This window comes from Phoxinus phoxinus, assembly GCF_949152265.1.
Source record: "Phoxinus phoxinus genome assembly, chromosome: 4".
Classification (NCBI taxonomy): Eukaryota; Metazoa; Chordata; class Actinopteri; order Cypriniformes; family Leuciscidae; genus Phoxinus; species Phoxinus phoxinus.
Window position 1 is genome coordinate 43,676,046 of NC_136879.1, and position 24,574 is coordinate 43,700,619.

General features: G+C 42.3%; 4 protein-coding genes across 9 annotated transcripts; all 4 read left to right on the forward strand.

Moving 5' to 3' along the window:
- Positions 1-222: 222 nt before the first annotated feature.
- LOC306997709 (histone H3.3A) lies at positions 223-3,615 on the forward strand. Of its 2 annotated transcripts, none has more exons than XM_079611111.1 (4): positions 223-705; positions 1,763-1,911; positions 2,683-2,836; positions 3,038-3,615. In XM_079611111.1, exons 2-4 carry the CDS (start codon positions 1,784-1,786, stop codon positions 3,164-3,166), a joined length of 411 nt encoding a protein of 136 aa, XP_079467237.1. In that variant the 5' UTR covers positions 223-705; positions 1,763-1,783; the 3' UTR covers positions 3,167-3,615. The 2 variants fall into 2 exon arrangements, with proteins under 2 accessions (XP_079467237.1, XP_079467238.1); XM_079611112.1 differs by having other exon boundaries at positions 588-705; positions 1,768-1,911.
- A 1,549-nt stretch (positions 3,616-5,164) lies between these two features.
- On the forward strand, positions 5,165-10,382 carry LOC306997708 (histone H3.3A). Of its 4 annotated transcripts, XM_079611108.1 has the most exons (5): positions 5,361-5,501; positions 7,205-7,353; positions 9,085-9,238; positions 9,371-9,506; positions 9,539-10,382. In XM_079611108.1, the coding sequence occupies exons 2-4, from the start codon at positions 7,226-7,228 to the stop codon at positions 9,497-9,499; spliced, it is 411 nt and encodes a 136-aa protein (XP_079467234.1). In that variant the 5' UTR covers positions 5,361-5,501; positions 7,205-7,225; the 3' UTR covers positions 9,500-9,506; positions 9,539-10,382. The 4 variants fall into 4 exon arrangements, with proteins under 4 accessions (XP_079467236.1, XP_079467234.1, XP_079467233.1 ...); XM_079611110.1 differs by having other exon boundaries at positions 5,165-5,446; positions 7,210-7,353; positions 9,371-10,382; XM_079611107.1 differs by having other exon boundaries at positions 9,371-10,382.
- A 1,653-nt stretch (positions 10,383-12,035) lies between these two features.
- eif3k (eukaryotic translation initiation factor 3, subunit K) lies at positions 12,036-19,682 on the forward strand. 2 transcript variants are annotated; one of them, XM_079611104.1, is made up of 8 exons: positions 12,036-12,306; positions 13,206-13,304; positions 16,076-16,196; positions 16,976-17,050; positions 17,318-17,384; positions 17,574-17,651; positions 17,767-17,892; positions 18,947-19,682. In XM_079611104.1, exons 1-8 carry the CDS (start codon positions 12,245-12,247, stop codon positions 18,976-18,978), a joined length of 660 nt encoding a protein of 219 aa, XP_079467230.1. In that variant the 5' UTR covers positions 12,036-12,244; the 3' UTR covers positions 18,979-19,682. The 2 variants fall into 2 exon arrangements, with proteins under 2 accessions (XP_079467230.1, XP_079467229.1); XM_079611103.1 differs by having other exon boundaries at positions 12,077-12,306; positions 16,973-17,050.
- Positions 19,683-19,960: 278 nt separating this feature from the next.
- kbtbd3 (kelch repeat and BTB (POZ) domain containing 3) lies at positions 19,961-24,303 on the forward strand. The gene is given in 5 exon segments (XM_079611091.1): positions 19,961-20,089; positions 20,225-20,428; positions 21,637-21,802; positions 22,748-22,794; positions 22,796-24,303. Coding segments are annotated over 4 exon segments (1,773 nt in total). The 5' UTR covers positions 19,961-20,089; positions 20,225-20,240; the 3' UTR covers positions 24,168-24,303.
- The last annotated feature ends 271 nt before the right edge of the window (positions 24,304-24,574 follow it).

The window sequence follows — 24,574 nt, forward strand, 5'->3', positions numbered from 1 at the left end:
ACATTTATTCAATCTCAAGTTATTACACACCACACTTCTGTAATAATTGATTTGTTCTGCTGACCACAAAAAAAAAAAAAATCAAATAATGTTTGTAACCAAACAGTTGTGGGGCTCCATTGACTTAATAGAAAAAATACTTTTTAGTTTTTCTATATTCTTCAAAATATCTTCTTTAGTGTTTAGCAGAAGACAGAAATTCATACAGGTTTGTAACAACTTGAGTAAAAGATGACGTATTTTAAAATTTTGAGAGAACTGGCCCTTTAATTCATACTTTTACAAAAATGATTATGGCATTATTTAGTCACTACGACATTCTAAGACTTTAGTTTCGACTTTTTAGTGTAATAATTTCGATTTAGTATGCCATAATTATGACTTTTATTCATTTTACAAAAAAAAATATTACTGTTGCTTTTGCGTGTAATTCTTAGATAATCCGCTAACAAGTACATTGACCAAAAAGATACGAGAATAGTTTGTTTAATATAGTAAAAACTGATTCTGCGTGTAAAACGGTGCTTTAACACTAATATGAAGAAAGAAAGAGGGAACCGTCGGTGTGTGTGATTAGTGTAATGAACTGAAGCGCGCGAGCCGCGGTGTATGATGGGAGAATAACAGCCATTTCACCTCAAACTCTCTTCAAGCGGCAAAAACCTTCCGTGGCGGAACAAAACCTCTCAAAACACCCGGCGACAGGTGAGTCCTCGCCCGGTACACACTTTACACCGGCCCGTTTAACGACGACAGGAATCAATCACGTTTATAAACGGTCAGTAAACTCGTATCGTGTGTGAAATCCGCTATAAAACGGTCTCGTTCTGAAGTGAGACACAAACGCGTCGCGCGCGCTCACTCTCTCTCATCTCTGTCGCGTTCCTTCGATGAATTAAACTCGCTCTCACACTTTAGCTCGCGGTGCTTTTATAAAAACACTAGCTGACAGTGTGCGCTACCGCTGTACGCCGTTAAACGCGATCAGTGTCGTTGTAATACGCTGGAAATCGTGTCGTTTGTTTGTTGTGCTTCGCTCGGTAAACTGCTGTTTTATCTATTCTCTCACATTTCTAGCAGCCATTATGTCATCCGCTCAGGGGGCGGGGCTGGATTTGCACACTGAGCGCTGATTGGTGCGGAGTGACTGAGGCCACGCCCCATCCGCATGTAGCTCGTGTTTATAGGCTTGAGAACATGTTGATTGATGGGTGTCTCACTAAAACCACTTGAAACTCCTCTCTGACAACTAGTGTGATGACGTAATCGAGAGTCAGACCAAACATTTGTAGTTTTTTTTTTAAATTCTGTTATTTATTTTTTCAACGTACTTTGCCAAAACAGCACGAAAAAGCCTTTATATATTTTGTTTTGCATAAACTCTTTTAGAAATAATAATATTATTAATCATACAAATATATAATTACAATAATACATATTAAAAATGCTAATTTTTGTACCCTAAACATTTACATACAAGTCTTTTTTTTAATTTTTTTATCTACACTTCAAAAATATTGTCCTATGTATTTAAATTAATTAAAAATTATTATTTTTTATTTAAAAAGTGCAATAGAGCATCTTCATGGGAATGTTCATCGGATTTTGCTAGTCAAATAGTAAACATCTACCGTGAAGTGTAGTTTTGTGTAAATATTGCATATTATTGACTATTTTTGCATCCATGCAAAATCAAATAGTGCTGGATATTCTTATAGTCATGTGACTGTCATCATCATCATCTAGTTTGTGTGTTCCTCAGTTCAGGTGAGTGTGTGTCAGGATGGCCCGTACGAAGCAAACCGCGCGTAAGTCGACTGGAGGAAAAGCTCCTCGTAAGCAGCTGGCGACTAAAGCGGCCCGTAAGAGCGCCCCGTCCACCGGAGGAGTGAAGAAGCCCCATCGCTACAGGTGAGGACGCCACACACACACGGCTCTGTGTTGTCGGAGACTAACGCTAACGGCTCTGTGTCTTCTAACGCCGTAATGGCTCTGTGTTTCGTCTGATCCCGCTAACGGTTCTGTGTCGTCAGAGACTTAACGGCTCTGTGTCATCTAACGCGACTAACGGCTCTGTGTCGACTGACGCCGCTAACGGCTTTGTGTCATCTGACTAACGCTAATGGCTTTGTCTTGTCTGGCGCCGCTAACGCCTCTGTGTCTTCTGACCGCTGCTAATGCTAACGGCTCTGTGTCGTCTGATACCACTAATGCCTCTGTGTCTTCTAACGCCGCTAACGCTAACGTCTCTGTGTCGTCTGACCGCAGCTAACGCCTCTGTGTCGTCTGACCGCCGCTAACAGCTTTGTGTCGTCTGACTAACGCTAATGGCTTTGTCTTGTCTGGCGCCGCTAACGCCTCTGTGTCTTCTGACCGCTGCTAATGCTAACGGCTCTGTGTCGTCTGATACCACTAATGCCTCTGTGTCTTCTAACGCCGCTAACGCTAACGTCTCTGTGTCGTCTGACCGCCGCTAACGCCTCTGTGTCGTCTGACCGCCGCTAACAGCTTTGTGTCGTCTGACTAACACTAATGGCTTTGTCTTGTCTGGCGCCGCTATCAGCTAACGCCTCTGTGTCTTCTGACCGCCGCTAATGCTGACGGCTCTGTGTCGTCTGATGCCGCTAACGTCTCTGTGTCGTCTGACCGCAGCTAACGCTAACGTCTCTCTGTGTCCCTCAGGCCCGGGACCGTGGCTCTGCGTGAGATCCGCCGCTACCAGAAGTCGACGGAGCTGCTGATCCGCAAACTGCCCTTCCAGCGGCTGGTGCGAGAGATCGCGCAGGACTTCAAGACCGACTTGCGCTTCCAGAGCGCCGCCATCGGAGCGCTGCAGGTCAGAGGTCACTCACTCACACCAGAGACAACACACAAAACATGAATGAAGAAACTAAAGAAGTATATACAGCACACAGATCCATTCAGACTTACTAAACACGTGACAAATCAAAACATTATCCTCAGTGTGTGTGTGGACACAATGTACTGAATGTGCAGGTCATGTGACTCATGTGTGTGTGTGTGTGTGTGTTTGCAGGAGGCCAGCGAGGCGTATCTGGTGGGTCTGTTTGAGGACACTAACCTGTGTGCCATCCATGCCAAGCGTGTGACCATCATGCCCAAAGACATCCAGCTGGCACGCCGCATCCGCGGAGAACGAGCCTAAACCTTCGTGTGTGTGTGTGTGTGTGTGTGTGTGTGTAAGTGTGTGGGGGGGCTCTGACTGAAGGACTCGAGGCACTAAATCACTGGGTTTGAAGTCCGGTCTGAGTAAAGTCGGTCCAGGACTCGTTTCGGGTGCTAATGATTTTCTTTCATGTGTGAGTCCAGTGATGCATTCTGGGATAGATCGTCTCCCAGTCGTCCTCTTCACACACACACACACACGATCTTGTGTTATTGATGAGCGTATGTAGCAACAGACTGTAGCTATTTTTTACCATTGTATGTTGTTCTTCATGAGTCGTGTAGTCGATGTTTAGACACTCACTCAGGTTTTTCTACACCCTCTCTTGGTTTTTATCACGAACTGATCAATTGTGTTTGCTCTGTTTTTGTACGTCTAAGAAGCAAATATTTGTACTACACAGATAATAAATTGGTGTTGAACTGTTATTGAGAGCTCTGTTTTATTGAAGTATTTCTCCTCAAGTAACAGCAAATTACTGTTTTGTTGTGTTTTTCATTAAGAATAATAGGCTAATGAACTCACCATTCAGGCAATCCGCCCCCGAATTGTTGCTAATTTGAAAGTGAAACTAAAATGCGCATGACTGCACTTATTTTACTTTCGCCTTTACATTAGCTATTTAAATAGATCTCACGTGTCGAATAAATGGGAAAATATCCTCCCATCACATCCCTAGGCTGTTGTGATAAACGCAATATTGTAATACCGCGATACTGACAAGCCAACCGCAAAGGAATGCAAGCAACTGCGATATTTGCGTGTTTTCTTTTTTCGTAAGGCTAGGCCCTTCTTGTTAAATGTTAAATAAGCTTCCGCGTTGCCCATACGACACATTGCTGGTCAGCTGAGCCTTGTAAAGTGGAGCTCAAAGTTAAAATAAACAGTTTCTCAGGTAAAAATGTTATGGATGTAATTTCTGTAATGATACAATATCCATTTTTCCCACAGGCAGTTTTAGTGTCGGACATTATGTGGTCATGTGATCTCATGATAGTGTGTCTCCATAGGCTTCATGTTTTCTTCACTCACACAACATTTCAGTTACAAACTAGTGTCTGTGAAAAAGCTCAGAGAAAAACTGTGTAAACAAAACGACAACATAAAGAATAATAAATTATTTAAATAAAATGGATAAATAAATAATAAAAATCTACTTAAATACATTTGGTTAAAATAAATATATAATAAAAAATTATTTAAATACATTTCATTAAAAATAAATAAAAATGATTAAAACATAAAGAATAAAACATTGATTTAAATAAATTTTTTGGGGAAAAAACATTAAGAAATGAATAATAAAATCGATAACTAATAAAAATCAACTTAAATACATTTGGTTAAAATAAATGTATAATAAAAAAGGATTTAAAATAATAATAAAAGACTAATTAATAAAAAATATATATAAATTGAATTAAATACATTTCATGAAAAATAAATAAAAATCATTTAAAACAAATAGTAAAACATTGATTTAAATACATTTTAATGGTAAAAAACATGGATAAATTAAGCATCAATACAATATACTTAAATACATTTGATTAGAATACATAAATAAAAGGTATTCATATAAATGCATTTTGCACTATAACAACACTTGGCTTATGTGTTTGATTAAAACTTATATAAATACATTTTATACAAATAAATAACATTTGATTGAAAAATATTTGATTAAAAATAATAATTACAATAAATAATAGAAATTGATTTAAATAAATTTCATAAAAATAAAGGATTAAAACATTAATGATAAAACTTTAATTTAAGAAATTTATAAATAAATGTAATTAAAATAATGGATAAATAAATGATAAAAATAGATTGAAATACATTACATTGGCAAAAAATAATGTTAAAACAGTAAAAACTTAATGTAAATGAAATATAATATTTTATACATTAATAAAAATAAATGATAATTTATCACAGTATAAATTACGCATGAAAATGGGGGTTAATCGCACAAGGATGATCATATATGGGGTCTCCGGTGTGAAAGGAAATATGGCAAAACATAACATTACCATCTGATCCCACCGCAATAATTTGGTCTATATGTTCCATTGATCATGTATTTGATATCAGGCTGAAGTGCGCTAATAATACATGTTTATTAATAATATAGTCAGATAGTTATAGTGATTTAAACAGATGAATTTTGGAACACCTTGGTGGAGAGGCTCCAGCGCGATGCATTGTGGGAGCCTCTGATTGGCGCATTTCCGCTGCCATTGTGCGCGAGAGACGGTAAATAACACTGAAGCTCAACTCTAAACATTCTTTAAACACAATTTCCACTAAGGTAAGATCGGTAGGTCCGTGTGAATATAAATGTGTGATATTTATTTGTTATTTAGGCAGAAAAAAATGCGTTTTGTGGTATTTCGAATGAATTTGACCGCGTCTGTGTTTATATCAGAGAAATACTGAAGCGCTTCAGTCGCGCGAGCCTCAAAATCCATCCAAAATAAACTGATATTTCACAAACGCCGAAAATCCACATAAACTCCTCCATTCCTGCTTTAAATGTCCGATGATGCATCGCTAGGGTCTTTTCTTTGTTGTCCGAGAGTAATTTGCGAGAACAGTGGTGAGATTCCCAGTGAAATTGTCGAAGTTTTGTCGTTAGTTCGTGTCTTTTCTCGCTCAGTTTACGGTTCGTATATCAAACAGGCGCCATGATGTTCACAGATGAGGGGCGTGGCTAACGCCAACCGCCTGGCTTATCTCCTGTGCTCTGATTGGTCGGCTCATGAATATTTATAGTGACCTTTGAGACATGATTGACATGATGAGCTTGTTGTTTTAAGCACCTGCAGGAGTTCAAACTCAATACACAGGTTTCTTGTATACAAACAATACCGGATGCGCGCGCATCCAAGAGGCAAGACCGCTATATGTTATGTCGAGTTCTGTAAAAGAACATTGTAATTAACGTAGATTTCGCATTGTTTGTAAATTCTTGTTGACTCAATAATAAACTGCAATTTCAGAGTTGGATCTGTTTGCTTGTGTTTCATTTGCATATTAATATAACATTATGTAAAAAGTTAGTTAGTTGACTAGTATGAAATTGTCCAACTAAGTTTGCAAATCATAAAAACATGACATACCCTATGCATTTAGGTTAGTTTACAGCACAACAGCTCCGCGTCATCTCTGCTTCTGCTGGATATAGCCGTAAAGACTGTTGCTTTCTGCCTCTTAGATGCGCGCGCATCTACGTGATGACGTTGCACAGAAACCCGTGTATACGGAAACGTTTATAATAGATTTACGACTTCAGACATATTTTTAGATATTTATTATTAACGGTCTCTCTTATGATTACGTATTAGTATAACATTGTCTGTGAAAAAGGGTAAAAAAAACAACTAAATAAATAAATAAATTAATAATTAATAATAAAATTCAACTAAAAAATGTTTTTAAATGATTTAAAGTAAACGCATAAATAATACAAACGGACATAAGTAAATTAGATTTAAAAATGCCTTAAAATATGAAAATGGATAAATTAATAATCAAAATATTTGATTAAAATTAAATAATACAAATTAATTTAAATAAATAATAGAAATGTATTTAAATAAATGCATAATAAAATATGACTAATACATTTGATTAAAAAAAAAAATATATATATATAATATATATATATATTTACCGGTAAATAAAATGGATAAATTAGTAATAAAATTGGTTTGTAAATTTGATTAAAATAAATAATAAAAGCAAATGCTTAAAATTATATAAAAATTATTTAAAAAAATACCTTTTATGGAAATTAATAAAAACATTATTAAAACAAAAAAGAATTAAACCTGATTTAAATAAATAAATAATAGAAATTGATTTGAATTTCTATATATTTCTATATTATTATTATTATTAATGGTCACTTTTGTGATTGTGTATTAGTATAACATGATTATAAGATATTCTTTGAAGTACATTAGTGTCATGTGACTGTCATCATCATCATCTAGTTTGTGTGTTCCTCAGTTCAGGTGAGTGTGTGTCAGGATGGCCCGTACGAAGCAAACCGCGCGTAAGTCGACTGGAGGAAAAGCTCCTCGTAAGCAGCTGGCGACTAAAGCGGCCCGTAAGAGCGCCCCGTCCACCGGAGGAGTGAAGAAGCCCCATCGCTACAGGTGAGGACGCCACGCAGGGCTGTCGTAGGCTAGCTACCATAATCAGTGTAAACGGTGTTACCCACCGTGGCACCGCCACCCACCGTCGGTTTAAAAAATATATATATATTAGTTCAGTTAGAGAATAAACACTATAATTAAAAACTGAACGGTGTCTGCTTAATAAATCGTGAGCTGAACAGGCAGCACAGCTCAGCAGCAGGAGTCAGATTTCATTAATCACCAGAGCGAGGAGCTGACTGACAAGATGGAGGAATATTTGGTGTCAAAGCGAAATGTAAAAGCGCCTATTTAAGCAAATTACTGTTTTGTTGTGTTTCATTAAGAATAATAGGCTAATGAACTCACCATTCAGGCAATCCGCCCCCGAATTGTTGCTAATTTGAAAGTGAAACTAAAATGCGCATGACTGCACTTATTTTACTTTCGCCTTTACATTAGCTATTTAAATAGATCTCACGCGTCGAATAAATGGGAAAATATCCTCCCCATCACATCCCTAGGCTGTTGTGATAAACACAATATTGTAATACCGCGATACTGACAAGCCAACCGCAAAGGAATGCAAGCAACTGCGATATTTGCGTGTTTTCTTTTTTCGTAAGGCTAGGCCCTTCTTGTTAAATGTTAAATAAGCTTCCGCGTTGCCCATACGACACATTGCTGGTCAGCTGAGCCTTGTAAAGTGGAGCTCAAAGTTAAAATAATTAACACCTTGTTAAATTACATCAATCTTTGAGTGAATCAGCGTCTGTCGTTCAATAACTCACTCAAAGACAGTCCCTTGCCGTCAGCTAGTGGCGTAACAGTGTAACTGCACTGAGTGACAGAAAGCCTCTCGTCCAGTCAGATTCGAGGATCTGCTCTAATATACATATAACAATAGCCTAACGAGCTTAGTGTCAGGTCTATGTTCTGTGTTGTGGACCTTTATTTTGACATTCTCTATATTTACTTCATTTCCTGTTTCAACGCTCTCTGTTTAGTTTCGGATTTATTGGTTACTTGTGTCCTTATTTTCATGCCAACTGACCACAACGTAATACTTATTTCTATATAAATAAGTAAATAAATGAATGGCCATAATACCGCATATCGCGCTATTGAGCCAATATAAATTACCGCAAGCGAAATTCATTCACCACGACAGCGCTAACGCTAACGGCTCGGTGTCGTCTGACGCCGCTAACACTAACGGCTCTGTGTGTCATCAGAGGCTAACGCTAATGGCTCTGTGTGTCGTCAGAGGCTAACGCTAACGGTTCTGTGTGTCGTCAGAGGCTAACGCTAACGGTTCTGTGTGTCGTCAGAGGCTAACGCTAACGGCTCTGTGTGTCGTCAGAGGCTAACGCTAACGGCTCTGTGTGTCGTCAGAGGCTAACGCTAACGGCTCTGTGTGTCGTCAGAGGCTAACGCTAACGGCTCTGTGTGTCGTCAGAGGCTAACGCTAACGGCTCTGTGTGTCGTCAGAGGCTAACGCTAACGGCTCTGTGTGTCGTCAGAGGCTAACGCTAACGGCTCTGTGTGTCGTCAGAGGCTAACGCTAACGGCTCTGTGTGTCGTCAGAGGCTAACGCTAACGGTTCTGTGTGTCGTCAGAGGCTAACGCTAACGGTTCTGTGTGTCGTCAGAGGCTAACGCTAACGGCTCTGTGTGTCGTCAGAGGCTAACGCTAACATCTCTGTGTCGTCTGACCGCAGCTAACGCTAACGTCTCTCTGTGTGTCCCTCAGGCCCGGGACCGTGGCTCTGCGTGAGATCCGCCGCTACCAGAAGTCGACGGAGCTGCTGATCCGCAAACTGCCCTTCCAGCGGCTGGTGCGAGAGATCGCGCAGGACTTCAAGACCGACTTGCGCTTCCAGAGCGCCGCCATCGGAGCGCTGCAGGTCAGAGGTCACTCACTCACACCAGAGATGAGCTTTCTCGGTCTCAGCATGTGCTGAAATAACTCAATAACTCTTGTGTCCTCTGAGGTCAGGTCATGTGACTCGTGTGTGTGTGTGTGTGTGTGTTTGCAGGAGGCCAGCGAGGCGTATCTGGTGGGTCTGTTTGAGGACACTAACCTGTGTGCCATCCATGCCAAGCGTGTGACCATCATGCCCAAAGACATCCAGCTGGCACGCCGCATCCGCGGAGAACGAGCCTAAACACACACACACACACTCTCTCTCTCTCTCTCTCTCTCTCTCTCTCTCTCTCTCTCTCTCTCTCTCCTGCTGTTTGTATGTAGTTTTAGCGTATGGTGGCGTTGATGTACGTGATCGTTTCTCTGTTTAATGGCAACAGACTATTAGGGTACTTCCTGTTTGCATGTACCAGCCGGTGACTGATGCGCCACACACACACACACACACACACACACACACGTGAGTGAAGCGGTCAGGGCTGATGTCTGCGTTCAGGGTGTCAGGGCCTCTCATGCAGGGTGCTAGAACAAGCCCTGACCCTTCCCAGAATTCCCTGCTCCGCCCATCCAGAGCATGTGTGTGTGTGTGTGTGTGTGTGCGCTCGATCAGCACGGGCATTTCTATACAAATCCGAGCAAATGTTTATTATTGCAATATTATAAATTGTTGTTTCTTTTTTTAATTTTAATGCATTCATATAAGCTTGTTTCCTAGATCTAGAGCGTATTTTTCAAAGATTCTTATAAAGACGTTTTTACATCACGAATCATGATTATTTTTCTCAAGGCAAACTCTGTGATTCGGCTCCGGGAATAATCATAATAATAATAATAATCATAATAACGTGTCGGTCTGTGTTTCCCAGGGGCTTTTGATAGGAACACCTTGACTCGAGCGGAACACACACACACACACACACACACACATATATATTTTCCCGCCAGTTTTCTACTCCTCCGCCACAGGATTCCTCAGGCCAACATGGAAACATCATCATTTAATCCTGAGTTCCCTTCATTCAGAGTTTTACTGCTGAACATTCAGGTCTTTAAGATATAAATAAACTGATCTTTGTAATTGGAAATTTCTCTGAATTGCGTAATAAATGGATGTCACACACTTATTTTTTTTGTGGGTTGTCTTTTATTGTGCTGACGATGTTACAATTAAATCAATTTAATTTGAATAATAATAATTTGAGTTTCCTTCCATTTCTGTTTCTCTTGATATGTGTGTAATTTGTTTTATTGTGGCTGAGGAACATTCATGCATTAATTAACATCAATGAGTATTTTAAAGGAGTGGTTGATTATGATTTGACTTTTCTAGCTGTAGTTAGTGTGTAATGTTGCTGTTTGATCATAAACAACATCTGCAAAGTTACAACGCTCAAAGTTCAGAGCAAAGGGAGATATTTGCTTTTACAGAAATCGCTTTTTAAGGACTACAACAAACGGCTGGTAGGAACTACACGACATTCCTCCCGGGTTAGTGACATCACCAACCCTAAAATGTACATAAACCCGCCCCCAGGAACTCGATTTATAGATTATCATGATATATGCTAATCAGTGACTAGAAGATAACTACACATACGCTTCATAAATTCATCAACTAACCGTCCAGAAATGTCCTGTTCTTCTACATGTTGTCATTTCATCATTGTCTCGGTTTGAACAAAAGACTAAAAGTCTGATATTTTCTGTGTGTGTGTGTGAGGTAAAAGGACACGAGCTCTTGAAGCTCCACCCCCTGTGCCGGGAGCAGCAGCTCATTTGCATTTAAAGGGACAGACACAAAACGGTGTGTTTTTGCAAACCCTCAAAAAGTGACAATTTTAACCATAGATATTATATAATAAAGGCTAGATGTCTCGTCCCCGCTGCTGGCCAATGGAGGTCGACGTCCGCACACGGCGGCCATCTTGCCACAGGGGGCTCGCTCACTCGTAATATTGTGTTTTAATGGTGCATGTACTTTTTAAATAACCATAACTTGCTAAATTTTCTACCGATTTTCAAACGGGTTGGTTTGTTATAAACGTCAGACATGTAGTTATGACACTGTGTCCTTATGAATAATTATAATATTATATATTTCAACATGTTCAAGCATCCAGAATTATAGCCACGTTAATAGCGTTTGTAAGAAACCAAACCGTTTGTAAATCCGTCAAGATTTCAGCGAGATAAGAGTATTTGTGTCCGAGCAGATCACTTACAGAAAGCTTCCCTGTGACAAGATGGCCGCCGGTGATGCCGTTCGAGACTCCGCCGTAAGACATCTAGCCTTTATTATATGGTATCTATGATTTTAACATGATATATAACAAAAATCTGTGGGTATTTTTGAGCTAAAACTTCACACACACACACTCTGGGGACATCTTGTGAAAAGGTCATTACCACCCCTTTAAAACATGAACTAATTACAAGTAGCCTACTTAGTTTTGGGAATCGGATTATGTAATCGAGATTACATGTATACTCACATATATTTGGAACAGGGTTCGAAACTAAACTAAATTCAGCAAAATGTGGAGGCAAAACCTTCACTCTGGGTCTGTATTTTATAAGATTCCAGGTAACGTTAGTTATTGTAATTATTCAGCTAAACTATAATATGAGAGTGTTTTATGGTATTATTAAAAGTAAACCTTCATAAAAAGGTGTGTTTAATTACTGACACTGATACAGAATGTTGTATCTCTTCTCAATTATTAATTTTTTCTTATTTGTTTGACGTGCATTTGAACGAATGCAATGACTCCGTCCACGCGCACGGCGGCGCTCTCACAAGCCGCGCGCGCTCCTGGCTGAGTCACGTGACTGTCGCGCGCTCGATGACGTCGGTCTCTGCCGCTCGCACGCTCCCCTGTGTTGCTCGTGAGGATCCGAGTGTCTGTGAAATAAAGGAATATATATAAACACGTTATAATAATAATAAAAAATATATATAATTGAATAAACACTCGGATCTGTAATCATGGCCACGACATTTGAGCAGATGAGAGCGAACGTCGGCAAACTTCTGCGGGGCATCGACAGGTAAAGATGATCGCGTTATTGTTGATTATTAGTTATAATAATAATAATAACAGTAAGTAAAACGTAGTAGAACCGGTCACCACATTAAAAGCGCGTAATTAACGTACAACAGAAAAGATTAATAGAAAGGTGCTTGTGCGACTTGTAAACAGTGTCAATGAAGTAAAGCTCATTCTTACCCAGCCTAAGCTAACTTTAGTTGTCAGGTTTTAAAACGTATTATTACATGAACAGGCTAGTCTTAACTGGTCAATCTGGTAGACCAGCTAAAACCAGCCTTGTTCAGCTAAATAAGTGTCTAAAATCCTCTAAAACCGTTTATTTAGCGTTTTTTCCTGTAAGGATTTAAACGATTCTTATCGATTCCAATAAGGAAAATAAAATTTCGATATCATTCACATTTAGTCTTATAACATTTAATTGTAGCTGAATATCATTGACTAATATCAACAGGCTAAAGAACACACTTCCTGTGGGGTTAAAAATACCATAAAAAAACAGCTAGCCTGACTAATATACAGTTCAAGCATTATTAAAGACAAGTAAACACTCAATAATTAAAAAGGAACAACAAACTAAAAATTAGCAATCTCAACAAACGGATACAACTGAAGAAAGATACGATTGAAATAAACAGTGTTTTAAGACAGCACAAAAGCGTCTCTCGTTTGAATGTCGTATTGAAATGCTCACAAAAGGAATTGATAAGTGGGATCGAGATTTTAATTTTATAACGAGTGTCCGATTACAGCAGTGATTATGAAACGAATGCAGTGTCCGCTGTAAAGCTGCTCTACAGAAGACCGTATTGTCGTTGTTCAGGTCGATGTTGGTTCAGTAACTGTGTGTCGTTCATCATTTCTGAACGCTTGAGTTGATCTGATTAATAATCTGCACAGATACAACCCTGAGAACCTGGCCACTCTGGAGCGCTACGTGGACACACAGGCCAGAGAGAACGCCTACGACCTGGAGGCCAACCTGGCCGTGCTCAAACTGTGAGTGACACACACACTCACTCACACACACTCACTCTCTCTCACACACACTCTCTCTCACACAATGACTCTCACTCACACACTCACTCTCTCACACACTCACACTCTCACTCACTCTCTCACACACACACACACACACACTCACTCTCTCACACACTCACTCTCTCACACACTCTCACTCACACACACTCACTCTCTCACACACTCACTCTCTCACACACTCACTCTCTCACACACTCTCTCTCACACACTCTCACTCACTCTCTCACACACACACACACACACACACTCACTCTCTCACACACTCACTCTCTCACACACTCTCACTCACACACACTCTCACTCACACACACTCACTCTCTCACACACTCTCTCTCACACACTCTCACTCACACACTCTCACTCACTCTCTCACACACACACACACACTCACTCTCTCACACACTCTCACTCACACACTCACTCTCTCACACACACTCACTCACTCTCTCACACACTCTCACTCACACACACACTCTCTCTCACACACTCTCTCTCACACACTCTCACTCACACACACTCACTCTCTCACACACTCTCTCTCACACACTCTCTCTCACACACTCTCACTCACACACACTCACTCTCTCACACACTCTCACTCACACACTCACTCTCTCACACACACTCACTCACTCACTCACTCTCTCACACACACTCACACACTCACTCTCTCACACACACTCTCTCACACACTCACTCTCTCACACACTCACACACACTCACTCTCTCACACACTCTCACTCACACACTCACTCTCTCACACACACTCACTCACTCACTCTCTCACACACACTCACACACTCACTCTCTCACACACTCTCTCACACACACTCACTCTCTCACACACTCTCACTCACACACTCACTCTCTCACACACTCACACACACTCACTCTCTCACACACTCTCTCTCACACACTCTCACTCACACACTCTCACTCACTCTCTCACACACACACACTCACTCTCTCACACACTCTCACTCACACACTCACTCTCTCACACACACTCACTCACTCTCTCACACACTCTCACTCACACACACTCACTCTCTCACACACTCTCTCTCACACACTCTCACTCACACACACTCACTCTCTCACACACTCTCTCTCACACACTCTCTCTCACACACTCACTCTCTCACACACTCTCACTCACACACACTCACTCTCTCACACACTCTCACTCACACACTCACTCTCTCACACACACTCACACACTCACTCTCTCACACACACTCACTCACTCACTCTCTCACACACACTCACTCACTCACTCTCTCACACACTCTCACTCACACAATGACTCTCTCACACACACTCACTCACTCACTCTCTCACACACACACACAGGGCAGAGAGAACGCCTGCACGCTCCCTCAAATCTTGCGTCATCTGTGGCATTGTGCTGTGGACATTTTAGAGTGGCCTTTTATTGTGGACAGCCTAAGGCACACCTGTGCATAAAGGAGACGTGCTCACTAACACAGATTTATACAGATTTGTGAAAAACATTTGAGAGAAATATGACTTTTGTGCACATATTAATAGTCTTAGATCTTTGAGTTCAGCTCATGAAATATAGGGGCAAAAACAAAAGTGTTGCGTTTATTTTGTTCAGTGTGTGTGTATATATATACATGTATATAAGCTAGGGCTGAATGATATTCGATTTTAACATCGACATCGCGATGTGCGAGTGAGCGATAGTCACATCGCCGGAACATGCGATGTGAAGGGTAGTAGCACAGTAGCACCAGCGGGAGATATTACATGCGCTTCATGAGGCACGCGCGCCTCTCTTGCTCTCTCTCTCTGCCTCTCTCTCTCTCTCTCTCTCTCTCTCTCTCTCTCTGCCGTGCACGCGCTACACGGTGTGGAGCACAGTCTCTGTCTCGTGGGCGCGCTCGCTCTAGATTCCGGAGATTTTAACTAATTCGCGGGCATCAGTGAGCCGCTATCAATATGCGGGAGACTCCCGGAACTTCCGCGCGACTTGGGATGTCTGTATCTATAATAATATCGGCATTAGAATTATTGATTTTTCATTAGGCTATTATTTTGGTGCCCCCTCAGCTCTTGATGGGCGTGGAGCGGCGGCGGTAAAGCTGCTGTTTAAATGTGTTCGGCTTTTCTGTTTACAGAAACATGTTCTCTAATCTGTTTAGAAGATTTAATACAAAATATATTAAAGTTTTAGATCATTTTGTTTATTTCATAGGATTATGATGACCAACACCAACACTGTTTTACTTTGCCACTTTGGCTAAGAAAAGTTGACTTAAAAGATTGTGAACCAAAATGCTTATAAGTTGTTTCATAAAATATATATTTATTTTAAGTTATATTGTTGTAAACCAATCAGGCGGTTGGTGTAAAGCTGCTGTTTTATTTAAAAATGTGTTCTGCTTTTGTGTTTACAGAAATGTTCTAATTTTGGAATAAAATATTAAGTGACCTTTTTGTCACTTGTAATGAAGCTTGCTTATTAGTGAAATTATTAATATCATGGAATGGTAATTATTGTCTTTAGCCTGGAGTTATGGCTCTCAATATCGCAATATATATCGTTGGGGGGAAAAATATCGCAATGTAATTTTTTCCCAATATCGTGCAGCCCTAGTGTAAGCTGCTTTGATGTGTATTGTGAAAAACGCTAATAAATGTGAATATATATATAGAGAGAGAGAAACTGTGCTGTGTTTAATTGACAGTGTGTGTGTCCTCAGGTACCAGTTTAACCCGGCGTACTTCCAGACCACCGTCACGGCTCAGATTCTGCTCAAGGCTCTGACCAACCTTCCTCACACCGACTTCACTCTCTGCAAGTGTATGATCGACCAGACTCACGTATCCTTCAGGAGACACACACACTCCAGTTCCTGTAATCACACAGATTCATCAGTGTTGTCGACTAGTGTGTGTTCATACTGAGCCTGATTATAGGCCACACCTAACTTCACAAACACTGCTGTCGTGATCTGCACTCTTCATTTATGTTGTTGTTATTATGGGCTGTAGGGCTGTCACTTTTGAGAAAAATCTCATTCGAACGGATATCAAATACCAAGCAATATATACACGAATATCTACCGATCTTCAATTGTCGCGCTATATGCAGATTTAATGGATTTATTGTCACCGAAAGCAACAGATGAGCTGCATTTTATTGATCATCAGCTGACATCACAGACTCCATAAGAGCGAGCGGCAGCCCTGGTAAGATCATTTACTTTCTGTACTTCTAATGAAGATTATTATTATTGTGTGTTGAAGCGTCTGCGACTTACTTTCACTTTGAGTTGCGATAGTTTGCACGTTGGCTTGATGAATAGATCATCTGCGGTGATGCGTGTTGCAGCGCGCCGTCATATCTGACTAAAACATATATAGCCTAACACGCTTTCAAAATAACACGCTTTTTAAAATAAAAAAACAAAAGGTCTAATCATAGACTGTACAAAATGCGCTACATGTCACTTTAAAAACCGGATAGTTGTAGTTCGATTATGGATATTTCACGTCATGTTCGAATGCATATTCGAATATCGGGAAAAAAAGTGCCAGCCCTAGTGTGCTGTCGTGTGTCTGAGGTGATGTCGTAGCTTTCCTTGACTACGGTGTCGCAGCAAGAGGAGCGGCCGATAAGACAGATCCTGTACCTGGGCAACTTACTGGAGACCTGCCACTTCCAGAGCTTCTGGGTAACTCACACACACACACACTCACACACACATACACTCTCTCTCTCTCTCTCTCTCTCTCTCTCTCACTCACTCACACACACACATACACACACACTCTCTCTCTCTCTCTCTCTCTCTCTCTCTCTCACTCACACACACACACACACACACACACACTCTCTCTCTCTCTCTCTCTCTCTCACACACACACACACACACACACACACACACACACACACACACACAGTGTTCAGTAACAGGAGTGTGTGTGTGTGTGTTTCTCAGTCCAGTCTGGAGGAGAACCGGGATCTCATTGATGGAATCACAGGATTTGAGGAATCGGTGCGCAAGTGTAAGTGATTTCAATATTACGCACATTAATGTTTATGAAATTAAAGGACAAAAAAACTCTTCATCTGAAATGGTGACTTTTTACTGACTTTTTTAAAACATAATTTTATGTATCTAAACATCACAGCTTTCACCTGTTGTTGTCAGCACTTCTTATAATAATATCAGTTATTATGAATTCTCTCTCTAGTCATCTGTCATGTTGTGGGAATCACGTATCAGAACATCGAGTACAGACTCCTGGCTGAGATGCTGGGAGATCCTCTGGGTGAGACACACACACACACTCACTCTCTCACTCAGACACACACACTCACACTGATGTTGTTGATCTCCCGCAGACACACACACACTCTCACACTGATGTTGTTGATCTCCCGCAGACACACAGGTGAAGGTGTGGATGAATAAGTACGGCTGGACGGAGAACGAGGACGGTCAGATCTTCATCCACAGTCAGGAGGAGTGTGTGAAGCCCAAGAACATCGTGGAGAAGATCGACTTTGAGAGTGAGTGTGCGAGAGAGTGAGTGAGTGTGCGAGAGAGTGAGTGTGCGTGCGAGAGAGTGAGTGAGTGTGCGAGTGAGTGTGCGAGAGAGTGTGCGAGAGAGTGAGTGTGCGTGCGAGAGAGTGAGTGAGTGTGTGAGTGAGTGTGCGAGAGAGTGTGCGAGAGAGTGAGTGTGCGTGCGAGAGAGTGAGTGAGTGAGTGCGAGAGAGTGAGTGTGCGAGAGAGTGAGTGTGCGTGCGAGAGAGTGAGTGAGTGTGCGAGAGAGTGTGCGAGAGAGTGAGTGAGTGTGCGAGAGAGTGAGTGAGTGTGCGAGAGAGTGAGTGTGCGAGTGAGTGAGTGAGTGTGCGAGAGAGTGAGTGAGTGTGCGAGAGAGTGAGTGTGCGTGCGAGAGAGTGAGTGAGTGTGCGAGAGAGTGAGTGAGTGTGCGAGAGAGTGAGTGAGTGTGCGAGAGAGTGAGTGAGTGTGCGAGAGAGTGAGTGTGCGTGCGAGTGAGTGAGTGCGAGAGAGTGAGTGTGCGAGAGTGAGTGTGCGTGCGAGTGAGTGAGTGTGCGAGAGAGTGAGTGAGTGTGCGAGAGAGTGAGTGAGTGTGCGAGAGAGTGAGTGAGTGTGCGAGATTGAGTGAGTGTGCGAGAGATTGAGTGAGTGTGCGAGAAAGTGAGTGAGAGTGAGTGAGTGAGTGTGCGAGAGTGAGCGTGCGATAAAGTGAGCGTGCGAGAGAGTGAGCGTGCGAGAGAGTGAGCGTGCGAGAGAGTGAGCGTGCGAGAGAGTGAGTGTGCGTGCGAGTGAGTGTGCGAGAGAGTGAGTGTGCGAGTGAGTGAGTGTGCGAGAGAGTGAGTGAGTGAGAGAGTGAGTGAGTGAGAGAGTGAGTGAGTGAGAGAGTGAGTGAGTGTTCGAGTAAGTGCGAGAAAGTGAGTGAGTGAGTGTGCGAGAGAGAGAGAGTGAGTGTGCGTGCGTGCGTGCGTGCGTGCGTGCGTGTGTGTGTGTGTGTGTGTGTGTGTGTGTGAGAGAGTGAGAGTGATGCCTGACGTTGAGCTGATGTTGTCTTCGTGTTCACAGGCGTCTCCAGCATCATGGCCACATCGCAGTGACGAGACACACACACACACACACACACACACCTGCCTTTCCCCAATAAACTCATTCAGTCAAGAAAATCTGGAGTCTTCATTTCAACGCATCATCAAAACTGTCTAAAATAAATTCTTCATATTTGTTAATTAAGTGTTGATGTATATTTTTCTCTTTGTGTGTTACTCTGATAATCTGATAACTGTGTGACAACTTGCCCCGGTGTGATCTCTACACTGAGCCGCATCTCCACTGCAGGACAATCACTGACACACTGAAGAACTCAAGCTTTGGTCAATCAGGATTAGTTTCTTAGTAAGCATGTCATAACTGCCTTTTTAAGTCTTAATTTTGACTGGATGTGTCATAATTTAGTCTCTTTATGTCTTATATTTAAATGTATAATTTTGACTTTTTGAAATCTCATAAATTACTTTACGTATTTCATAATTACGTATGTCACAGTCGTCTTTTCAAGTCCTAACTGATTTGGTTTGTCATTTAAATGTTTGTGTCAGTTTACATTTAGTCACAATTTAGATAGAATCATAATTATTATGATTATTAATGATACTGTTATAATTTTGATTTTTAAGTCATTCTCTTTTCATCTCATAAATTACTGTCATTATTTTTTTTGTCGTAATTGTCTTTTTAAGGCCTAATTTCGATTTAGTATGTCTCAATTTCGAGTTTTGACGTTATTAAAGTATTTTAAAGTCGTAATTTAGACTGTCATAATTATATTTTAAGTCATAATTCCAATGTAGTATGTCATAAGTTCTACTTGTTTGTCATTACGATTTACAAAACATGTTTTTTTTTCTTCTTATGTGTCGGAAATGGGCTTCCATCACTGCCACTAATTATAATAAATAAATAAAAAAAAAGAAAGAAGTTCCGCCGTCGCACTCAGCTCATCTCTGCGCATGCGCAGTGGAGACGGAGCGCTGTCCCGGGTGCTGATGTCAGTATCGACCATCTTTCCCAGTTAAATCGAAACGCCTTCATATGATTCGTTCTTATACGCAAGAATGCGAAAGTCACCGAGTTTAAAAGCTCATTCGTGTGAGTCTGTGTCTGATGTTTCAGCTCTGATCACTGGACAACAGAGGAACGCGATCAGCTCAGGTACTTCTGTTTACATGACTCATGAGTCACGGTGAAATAATAACACGGATATTTAGCCATTTTTAATGTACACAAACCAGCTTGTGAATCGCTACTCAGCTAAAAACGTGTCTATTGTGTGACGCTTGATGTCAGACTGGCGCTGAATCTGATGGACGCGCGTCACGATGATGAGGCGCGCTCCGTGTCGCTGGTGTGCGCGTCACACGGTCAGCGCGTGCTCGGGGTTCTTCAGGACTTCCGGGAGAGGCGCGCGCTGTTCGACTTCCGCATCCTGGTGCAAGAGGAGTCGCTCCCGTGCCACCGCTGTGTCCTCGCGGCCTGCAGCGACTTCTTCAGGTGAACAAACACACACCACATGCTAACAACATCGCACATAGCAACGCCCTGACAACCCCCACAATCCATAGCATTGTAACATTCTGACAACCAGTCTCAGAACACCATAGCAACGCCCTGGAAACCACCACAACCCGTATCATAGTAACATTCTGACAACCAGTCAGAACACCATAGCAACGCCCTGGAAACCACCACAACCCGTATCATAGTAACATTCTGACAACCAGTCAGAACACCATAGCAACGCCCTGGAAACCACCACAACTCATTGCATAGTAACATTCTGACAACCAGTCTCAGAACACCATAGCAACGCCCTGGAAACCACCAGAACTCATTGCATAGTAACATTCTGACAACCAGTCAGAACACCATAGCAACGCCCTGGAAACCACCAGAACTCATTGCATAGTAACATTCTGACAACCAGTCAGAACACCATAGTAACGCCCTGGAAACCACCAGAACTCATTGCATAGTAACATTCTGACAACCAGTCTCAGAACACCATAGCAACGCCCTGGAAACCACCAGAACTCATTGCATAGTAACATTCTGACAACCAGTCAGAACACCATAGTAACGCCCTGGCAACAAGGTGGCAAATTATGCACAGGCGAACAGCGCTCTTCTCTCTTCACACAGTATACATCACAAAACAAAAATAAACTCGCGTGAGACCTTCAGACCGTTCTGACCCGCATTTGACTGATCCGACTTTGGGAATTCCCGTATCGGACCTCGGAACAATCCCAAATGACCATAGACATCCATTGAGGAGGTCAAAACTGTTACACGATAACTCTAATATACTGTTTCATGTTAGCAAACATGTTAAAACATGGTTTGTGCTAACTGATGCTAAAACATGCTGGCGTTGTTAAATCATGCTAGCAGCAATGTGTTAATTCATGCTAGAAACATGCAAGCAGTTTGCTAATTCATGTTAGCAACATGCTAAAACATTTAAGCAATGTGCTAATTCATGTTAGCAAACATGGTTTGTGCTAATTGATGCTAAACATGCTAGCAATGTGTTAACTCATTGTTAACAGTGTGTTAAACAATGCTAAAACATGCTAGCGTTGTGCTAATTCACAGTTTGTCTTGACAAGGTTTTGTATCTTAGTTATAATGTAAATCAGCAGTTTTCAGTGAATATATAGTGTGTGTGTGTGTGTGTGTGTGTGTGTGTGTGTATCCAGGGCCATGTTCGAGCTGGACACGCGTGAGCGGGACGACGGCTCCGTCACTCTCAGTAACCTCTCGGCTCCCGCCGTTCACGCTTTCCTGGACTTCGCTTATTCCGCTCACGTAGAGATCAGAGAAGACACCGTGGACATGTTGTTTCAACTGGCTTCTTTCCTGCAGGTGAGGCACGAGAGTACCAGCTCAACACCTTCACTCTCTCCACAGCAGGATAGACTTTAATAATAACTTATACTAATGATAACTAGGCTCTTAATCAATAATAAATGCTTATTTCAGCGTATTTTTTTAATAATCATGTTTAACAGTGGAATTCCTGATGAGAAACTACATTACCCATAATGCTTCAGAAGAATCTCCACCAATCAGAGAAGTGAAATGAGCCCTTTAGCTCCGCCCACTCCCGTGAAGCACCGCGTAACAGAGTCAGTCTAGCTAATCCTAAAAGTCTTGCTAATCCTAAAAGATTTCTCTGATCCTCGGCTAAAATCTAAATTCTTTGATCGTTAGTTTGATAGTTAGCCGATTGATGACAGTTGCGATCAAATTTTACCTCTGGTGAAATTCTTTCAATTATCTCGCAATTTTGACTTTTCTCGCAATTCAGAGAAAAAAGGTTTTATAAATGTGAGTTATAAACTCTGTGAGTAGAAAAACTCGAAACATGGTAGATATGTGTTAATTAATGTTATAAACATGCAAGTAGTGTAGCTGTGTGTTAAAACGTGCTAGCGACATCTTTTAAAATGTTAGCAATGTGTTAATTCATGCTAGCAAAAATGTTAAAACTTAATTCATGTAAGAAACATGCTAGCATTGTGTTAAAACATGGTAGCAACATGCTAATTCTTGCTAGAAACATGTTAATTAATGCTAACAAAATGCTAAAATATGCTAGCAATGTGTTAAATCAAATGTAAGTTATTTAAAAGTTTTTTTGAGATAAAAAGTCGAATTACCTTTTTAATTTTTTTTATTCCGTGGCAGAAACGAGCTGTCATAATAATAACCCTGTTTGGAACCATATAAAGAGATCAGTGTGGGAAGAAAACGACTCTTAACGTATGAAAACGGCTTCAGCATGTCTTTCCTCTGTCATTCGCACAGGTCAGTTTCCTGTCACATGCTTGCAGTGACTTCCTGGTCCAAACCCTGGATCAACTGCCTGCACCTGTTAGCGGTCGCGGAGGGCTACGGATCCGCGCACCTGCTAAGTCGCGCCACAGAGTTCGTCATGCAGAACTTCCACACACTTTCCTCCGGACCGGATTTCCTGGAGATGCCGGCGCCAGTGCTGGAGCGCTGCCTAGCGTCTGACGCGCTGAGCGTACCGGATGAAGCTAGCGTCCTGCACGCGCTACTCCGCTGGACGCGATGCGACCCACAGTCGCGTGAGATCCTGCTGCCGGAGCTCCTGCCGCGGGTCCGTCTGCACCATCTCCCGCCCGCCGCGCTGGAGGACGCCAAGCAGCTGCTAACCGACGATGGACCTTGCATTAGCATTGTTAGCGAAGCACTCGCGCGCACTCACGAATCCACCGGGTTGTTTTCCGACGCTCGGCCTTCGACGACTTCCAGCTACATTTTCGTACACAAAACGGAGGAAAGCGTTGAGAATCGGTGTACATTCTGCTACGACGTCGGCGCTAACCGCTGGACGGAGTTGCCGCAGGACGCGGCGCACATTTTAGATTTACCCGGATCGGCTCTCGTCGGCTTCGCCGAGAAGCTGTTTGTCGTCGGCGGATGCCGCGGGAGTTGCCGTCGCGCGGTTCGCCTGCACATCGCCGCGCCGGAGCACGATGCTACGGATGAAGTCTGGTGCTACTGTCCTGTCACGCGTAGCTACACGCCAGCTCTGCGTATGCACCACCCGCGCACCATGCACACATGCGTCGCCGCTATGCACCGCATCTACGCCATCGGTGGGAAAAACGTTTTAGACGTGGAATACTTTGATCCCGTTAGCAACATTTGGAAATCCGTTAGCCCGCTTCCAAAAGGGATCTACTTTCCCGAAGCGAGCGCGTGTGGAAGCGTTATCTACACTCTCGGATCTGAGGTGGAAATCTCCGAAGCCTTCAATCCGTCGTTGGACTGTTTCCTCCGCTACGACGCTGTCGCGGATCAGTGGTGCCAGCTAGTGGCGGAGTTCGGACAGTTCTTCCACGCCACGCTCGTCAAGTCCGTGTCCGTGAACGACACGCTGTTCCTCTGCGATCTGTCCACGTATAAAGTCTTCAGCTTCTGCGCGGACGCCTGCGCGTGGAAAGGCGAGGGGTCGTTCGAGTGCGCGGGGTTTAACGCCGGCGCTGTCGGCGTGCAGGATAAGATCTATGTCCTGGGCGGGGATTATTCGCCCGATGAGATCACGGACGAGGTGCAGGTGTACGACAGCCGGCGCTCAGAGTGGCGGGAAGTGGCGCCGATGCCGCGAGCGTTAACCGAGTTTCACTGTCAGGTGATCAGATTCAATCGCTACAGAGACCCCTGGAGGACCGATCACGCCGAAGCCGTCGCTGACTAAACACACACACACACACACACACAAACACACACTTACTGACTCTCTCTCTCACACACACACACACACACACACACATAAAAAACACACAACTGCATTGCCAAAGAGTTGTTTATTAAAACTAATAAAACATAAATCAATTGCTATTCTGTCATTTTGAGATTTTTGTTCCTAAAACATCCAGACTAGTAAATCATAAATGACGTAATGAAAACATCTGTGCTGCTGTCCAGCTGTCACTCAAACCCCTTGCTCTTAAACCAGCCGGAGCGAAGCGGATTGGACCAGCGGTCTGTGACGTCACGGTGTTTAAGTGTGTGTGTGTGTGTGTGTGTGTGTTTCACAGAGGCGTTAGTCTCCAGTGTAAACCCATGACTCTCATCCCTCTGTTCTGGAGAGATTTAACATGT

What these genes read in the sequence shown, in the direction of transcription:
- LOC306997709 (XM_079611111.1), top strand. Translation starts at nt 1,784, where the DNA reads ATGGCCCGTACGAAGCAAACCGCGCGTAAGTCGACTGGAGGAAAAGCT. An exon ending in AAGAAGCCCCATCGCTACAG is followed by an intron (nt 1,912 to 2,682) that starts GTGAGGACGCCA and finishes TGTGTCCCTCAG; the next exon opens with GCCCGGGACCGTGGCTCTGC. An exon ending in CCGCCATCGGAGCGCTGCAG is followed by an intron (nt 2,837 to 3,037) that starts GTCAGAGGTCAC and finishes GTGTGTTTGCAG; the next exon opens with GAGGCCAGCGAGGCGTATCT.
- LOC306997708 (XM_079611110.1), top strand. Translation starts at nt 7,226, where the DNA reads ATGGCCCGTACGAAGCAAACCGCGCGTAAGTCGACTGGAGGAAAAGCT. An exon ending in AAGAAGCCCCATCGCTACAG is followed by an intron (nt 7,354 to 9,084) that starts GTGAGGACGCCA and finishes TGTGTCCCTCAG; the next exon opens with GCCCGGGACCGTGGCTCTGC. An exon ending in CCGCCATCGGAGCGCTGCAG is followed by an intron (nt 9,239 to 9,370) that starts GTCAGAGGTCAC and finishes GTGTGTTTGCAG; the next exon opens with GAGGCCAGCGAGGCGTATCT.
- eif3k (XM_079611103.1), top strand. Translation starts at nt 12,245, where the DNA reads ATGGCCACGACATTTGAGCAGATGAGAGCGAACGTCGGCAAACTTCTG. An exon ending in GCCACTTCCAGAGCTTCTGG is followed by an intron (nt 17,051 to 17,317) that starts GTAACTCACACA and finishes TGTGTTTCTCAG; the next exon opens with TCCAGTCTGGAGGAGAACCG. An exon ending in GATGCTGGGAGATCCTCTGG is followed by an intron (nt 17,652 to 17,766) that starts GTGAGACACACA and finishes GATCTCCCGCAG; the next exon opens with ACACACAGGTGAAGGTGTGG.